Consider the following 6,469-nt stretch of genomic DNA (forward strand, 5'->3'; position numbering starts at 1 on the left):
TACGGTTGTGTTCATCAGGAAAACCAATCCAGGAAACGGGCATGCCAAAAGATAAACAATATATGAGTCTGTTACCAAGAAACTGAAACTGGCAAATTCAAGAATCTTAGACTCAGTGCAAACAATGAGTTTGGACCAAAATACTGGGACTTATGAGTGTAAGCATGTATATCTCTCATACTAAAAACTCCAACCTAGGCTCCAGAATACCATCGAACAGCATACATACTATCTGGCAAACCAGTTCAGAACAGTGGACTACTGAGATGAGTTGAGAGCAAAATTATTTGCATTAACGGGTAACAGATACAGGAATACTAGGCTGGGGCTCCTGGATGATTGTAAGTTTGTAACTAACCACAACAAGAGATACATAATAAATGGGTGTTGCTCCTACTAAACAAGTGAAAATGGCATGTTCAGTGCAACATGGCACTCAAATTATTTCAGACTCTCAGTGCAGGAAATGATTTGGAGCAAAATACTGAGTCATGGGTGATTGTAAGCATGTATATATATACAGACATTTAAGAACAGGGGACTACTGGGATGAGGTGAGAGCAAAATCATTGCACTAATGGATACCATATACACGAGTACAGGCCTGAGACTCTTGGATGACTACTGGGATGAGGTGAGAGCAAAATCATTGCACTAATGGATACCATATACACGAGTACAGGCCTGAGACTCTTGGATGACTACTGGGATGAGGTGAGAGCAAAATCATTGCACTAATGGATACCATATACACGAGTACAGGGCTGAGACTCTTGGATGACTGTGTGCTAACATAGGAAAGCAAGTTACAACATTATGTGGTGCAAATATTATGATAACAAAACTGAACTTAAGCTTGAATATCAGGAAAAAAAAAAAAGATTGATGACATCAGCAAAATAGAAACTTCAGCACAGTTGACTAGAAAGGAAATATGAGCACAAAATTCACTGCATTAACTGATAACAGATACTACAGCAAAACAGGTCTCATTGTCCAAGAAACATAATGGGAAATCTCTCTAATTACCATAGCATTTCAGTAGAATGGCAGTAATCTAGTGATAGTACACTACGACTTCCAAACCATAAAGGATTGCACGGGGTACATAGCAAGAGAGGTAGTTCAAACTCCCCCATAATTGCAATCAAATAACCACAAGTAAATGATGTAAACTAACGCCCTACCTATTGTGCCTCCTCTGCCTCTGCCTCTTTCTTCTTCTTTTTCTTGTCCTTTTTCTTCTCACTTTTCTCAGCTTCGGCACTCTCTGGTTCAGCAACAACATCACTGCCTTCCTTGCTCTTCTTCTTTTTCTTCTTCTTCTCACTGGTACCCTTCTCCTCATCAGACAGTTCGACCTTTTCCTCCTTCACAGCTGATCCTGGTTCTCCCTTGTCCTTCTTTTTCTTCTTCTTCTTCTCACTCTTCTCCTCTTCCACAGCCTCGGTGCCCTCCTCCTCAACCTTGATCTTCTTCGCAGGTGTTGCAGCTACATCCTCCTCATCAGTCTTCCTCTTCTTCTTCTTCTCCTTGACGTCCTCACTTGCCACCACGCCCTGCTGTTCCACCTTCACGGGCTCCGGAGCAGCTGCAATGCTAGCAATCATTGCATCACCACCAGTAGGAAGCACCACATTGCGAAGCCACTCCTCTGGGGTCTTGTCAGTTGGCTTCCCATGCTTGTCAAGGAGGCCCTCAGCGATCATCTTCTTCTTCTTAAGCGCCACCGGGCCAAGTCCCCACTTCCTCGGGTACGTGTCCCTATCCATGACCACCCTCTTGATCTTGGCAACTGCGCCATGGTCGCAAGTGGCCATAACAGCAGTGGGCATCTCAGCGATACCAATGGCAATCGCCTCCCCCTTGGTGGTCATGAGGACCACCTCTTCCCCAACATCAATGTCATTCTCAAACCGAAGCAACCCAGGGATCATAAGCTTGGCACCATAACAGATAGCATTAACAGCAGAGTCCTTCACCACAAGCCTCTTGTAGCTCGTCAGAATCACCTCAAGCGGCATCACCACACGCCTGATGTAAGACTCGTCCTTGTGGTTGTCAAGCGCCCACATGGAGTCCATGACATCGTGCATGGTGACCATGTTGTCCTGCTCCCCAAGGATGCCCGAGCGGACCCGGCGCAGCTCCTGCATATGCGCGCCGACGCCGAGGAGCAGCCCGAGGTGCACGCAGAGGGTCCGGACGTAGGTGCCGGCCTCGCACGAGATCCAGAAGACGGCGAGGTGGCGCTCGGGGTCGTGCTCGAGGAGCTTGCTCTCGTAGATGGTGCGCACGCGGAGCTGGCGCTTGACGGCGGAGATGAGCGGCGGGCGCTGGAAGACGGCGCCGGTGAGGGACTCGAGCGCGCGCGCGACGCGGGCCGTGTCGGGCACGGCGGCGTGGAAGCGCGCGATGCAGACGTACTCCTTGCCGGCGCCCTGCTGGGACTTGACGAGGCGGGTGGCGCGGTCGACGCAGACGATCAGGTTGCCGGTCACCTTGGGGTCGAGCGTGCCGCTGTGGCCGGTCTTCTCGACGCGGAGCAGGCGCTTGATCCAGGCGACCACCTCGTGGGACGACGGGTTGGAGGGCTTGTCGAGGTTGATGACGCCGTAGCGGAGGTACTCGGCGATGGGGCGCTTGAGCGGCGAGTGGCCGGAGGGGAGCGGGGTGTAGTGGCCGGTGCGGACGTTGAGGCGGTCGTAGTTCTTGAGGAGGAGCGGCCAGGTGGAGGTGTCGAGGGAGGGGACGAGGGCCTGCGGCTTGATCATGAAGCCGTCGGTTTTGGCCTCCGCCTCCGCCAGCGACGGCGCGTCGACGGCGGGGTCGGCGGCGGAGGCATCCTTGGACTTGGTCTTCTTCTTCTTGGACTTGGTGAGCTCGGAGGCGGGGGAGGCGACGGCCGGCGGCGTGGAGGACATGGCGGCGGCGTGGGGGTGGGGAAGGGAGGGGCTTTAGGGATTAGGGTTTTTGCGGCCGTGGCGGCTAGAGGAAGAAGTGGGGTTTTAAGGGCAAGGGTTTAGCGGGTGAGGATGGATGCTGCCCAGCGTGGGCTCGATGGAATGGGCTGGCCGTTGGGCCGCCCAGCCAGAATACATGGAATGGGCTCGATGAATTTCGCTCTTGTGTTTCTGATCCGAACCAGGGGTATATGGAAGGAGAAAAAATGGAGACCTGTGTGGCCAGTTCCGATAAATTCACAAAATCATACTCCCTCCGGTCGGATTTAATCGACGCGGAGGGAGGCATGTGCATGCACGTTTTTAGCAGGTACTTGCGTCAATCTTTTCAGTCCCAAGGTAGTATTTGTTATAGCCACGGGAGAATCTCTGTTGAAATTTACAGGTCTATTGTTTTTTATCTATTTTGGCTGTTTATAAAAAAAGTAGAAGATTATGTCTTGAAAAAAGAAAGACTTTGAAGACCTCGAATTTGCTAGTATCTTTTAGACTTTATTTTGTAATCCTTGGAGACAGCTCATGTATCTTTAGCATGTACTATTTGTTATTATGAATATATGTGGTATTGTATAAAAAAAACGCTATACAATCGCAATAAGTCAATGTATAGTCGTCAGTCGTCCTCATTTCGGAAGAAAAAAAAAGAGTAGGCGATTAGCCCATAGCGACTCTGCAACGACTTAAACATTACTTTTTTGACAGGAATACGACACTTTATTGATTAAATAATGTCAATGCAAAATATGAAATAAACCTACGATCTAGCAAGATCACAAGATCTAGAAAAAATGTTTGGCACTTTATTTAGAGAAAGATTGACATGTCCAAAGGTTGTTGGAGTAAAACCAGCAAGCAAAATGCTGATGTTGTTGACCACCAAACCAACCGGTGAACAATTTAGAGAAGAAGAGTTCATTCGTTGAATCAAGGACAAACAATTCGAGACGAAGATTGCCCAACAACCATAGTTATATCCTTCATGTTTCTTATTCTTCTCACTTTTCTCTTCTCTCTGCTGAAGGAGGTGATGCCCATTAGGAGCCTAAAGTTGTCGTGGTTACATCTCCCTATAGATTGTAAGTAGGTTCAGCCTTTTTCTTTGTGGAGATTGCGAAGAGGTTGTGCTCGGAAATAAGAGATCAATATCATGGAAGCAGATAATACATGCATGCCACCACCAATATTTTTACACAATATAAATATGTGGGAGGGGGCATCTCCCCCCCCCCACCCTATATATGTCTGTGAGTTCGCCCTATATATGCCAGATCTTGCAAGCAAACTTCCTACTGTTTTCTAAATGGATGCAGCAGGACATCTCAAAGCAAAGTAGTATATGAGGTATGTAGTCTTGTTGAGGAATAAAGCAAGTCCTAAAATACCATCCTTCAAACAAATTGTATGTCACATAACTATAAACACAACAAATTAAACTGATACGCCTTCTAACTCTGTCTAAGATTGTGCATAAGGACAAGATCAAGTGTGTGGCAACACTAACTCTGGCTAATGAATGACACAAAATTCTTACCTATTTTAACATAATTAGTTTGTCTTAAATACACACTCGAATAAAGCCTTCGTGAAAGCTCCACCACGAGTTAGTGGTTATTCAAAGGCTCTCTTTTCATCCTTTCACATACTACAAAGCCATGTTACATGTTCACCTTCATGATTTCTTAATATGTTTTCTAAAAAATTAAGAGTATTCGTGTTACCATGTATTTAGGTCTGAATTTCTTCAGCCGTGTGTTGCGGTCTAACTTTATTTAGCCGTAGCAACGCACATGCAATTTAGTAATGATTAAATGTTATAATAGTTACATACCCTAGGTCCAAATTTAGTTTTGGCACTAAGACCTTATTTTATTGTTCAACTCTGGTAGCGGTTAGGAAGGTTGTGAACAACAATTACAAACTAACTACTATGGGAAATATGTCATTGGGTTTCATTCCAACGGTTGGTACCCTAGAGAAATTTTATCCGTTGATCTAGCCATCACTTCTCGCCATGCCTAGCGAGAACCGTTGATCCAACATTGTGACCCGTGCAAGAAATTTTCTTTTTTGTACTTTATAAAGAACAAACAATACATTTTTGCACCATGTGAACAAATTATTACATTAGTGTGAACATTTTGTAGACATGAGAAAATGCAAACCTGAACACTGGATAAGACGGGGCAAAACATGCAAAGTGCCAAAATTTGGAGGCACATGAATGCAATAGCTGTAGGGCTCCGTTTGGATGTTTGTATTGGCAGCCTTGGCATTGCATTCGGTGGAATATCAATATCCTGTGATATTTGCATTGAGATTCAATATCAATATTTCTGTTTGGATGTTAGATATTTGGTACCTACAATTGATATCCTAGTTGAATGCCAAATCTTGTTTGGATGGTCAAGTTGATGTATTGCATTTGCATGCGAGTATGGTCATGATACTTGTTTGAAAACGATTTTTGCATACAATTTTCTATATAACACGTGAATACTAAATATTTATATACCACATAACAATAAAATGTACACTGAAATATTCTATAAAATTACCACAACAGCTTATAACTTTTAAAAAAATATGGTTAAATTAATTGATCACTATGGTTAATGTTCAGCTCACGTACAAACCTCCTTCGGTTCACATGGAAAATTCCTTTTTCCTAAAAGTTTGACTAGACCACAGCCTTGAATATGTATTGGGCGAGGCACATGCTTAGTCTGAACTGAATTGTTTGAGTTACATTATACCGCGGCAGCATCTTTTGGACTGGGCGACCAAACTGTCACCGCACCGCCTAGGCTACCAAGCTACCGACGGCGTCTACTGCCAGCCCCTCGTCGAGTTCAGGTTTAGTTTCTCTGGTGTGCTAGAGGAACAGTGACGGAGAGAGACAGTGGAGATGCGAGCAAGGTTGGACGTAGGATCTCAGGCGAAAGGGGAGCGGCCCGCGGCAACGAACCTGATACGCCAGAGCTCGGGACGCTGGTGAGACGGACACCGGAGCTTGGTCGAGTCGACCCTGTTCAGAAGAGAGAGATGAGGAGAGAGAGAGAGAGAGGACCATCGCGGGAGATTATTGCAGGGAGGTAGGACGTCGGGCAGGAGGCTGCCGGCGCAGTGCACAGCCGGAGGACCAGGGGCGAAGTACTTGTGCCGCCGCCGTAATTTAGATCTGGCACGGGGAGAAGATAGATTCTATCGAGTGGGGGAGGGGGAGACGATATGTTCTGTTGGTGGAGCGAAGCGGTACGCACGCTGCCCCGAATGCATGGCGATGTCTAGGCCGGGAGCTGGACTTTCGGGAGGGGGATGGCAACACAGGAATCGGGCCGGCTCAATATTCAACCCGAATGCCTAGCTTGAATGTCTGGTACATCCAAACGCCTTAAATTGAGGTATTCGGGCTGTGAATGCCCCAATACCCAATACCAAGCCTCAATACAAACATCCAAACACTGCCCTAGAAGTATAGAAATGAGGAATTCGTCCTGTGCGTTTTT

At 46.5% G+C, this 6,469-nt stretch overlaps 1 protein-coding gene across 1 annotated transcript; it reads right to left on the reverse strand.

Moving 5' to 3' along the window:
* Positions 1-935: 935 nt before the first annotated feature.
* LOC124676074 (H/ACA ribonucleoprotein complex subunit 4-like) lies at positions 936-2,924 on the reverse strand. The gene has a single exon (XM_047212153.1). The coding sequence runs from the start codon at positions 2,922-2,924 to the stop codon at positions 1,188-1,190; it is 1,737 nt and encodes a 578-aa protein (XP_047068109.1). The 3' UTR covers positions 936-1,187.
* Between the last annotated feature and the right edge of the window lie 3,545 nt (positions 2,925-6,469).

This window comes from Lolium rigidum, chromosome 7 (assembly GCF_022539505.1).
Source record: "Lolium rigidum isolate FL_2022 chromosome 7, APGP_CSIRO_Lrig_0.1, whole genome shotgun sequence".
In the NCBI taxonomy this organism is placed as follows: Eukaryota; Viridiplantae; Streptophyta; class Magnoliopsida; order Poales; family Poaceae; genus Lolium; species Lolium rigidum.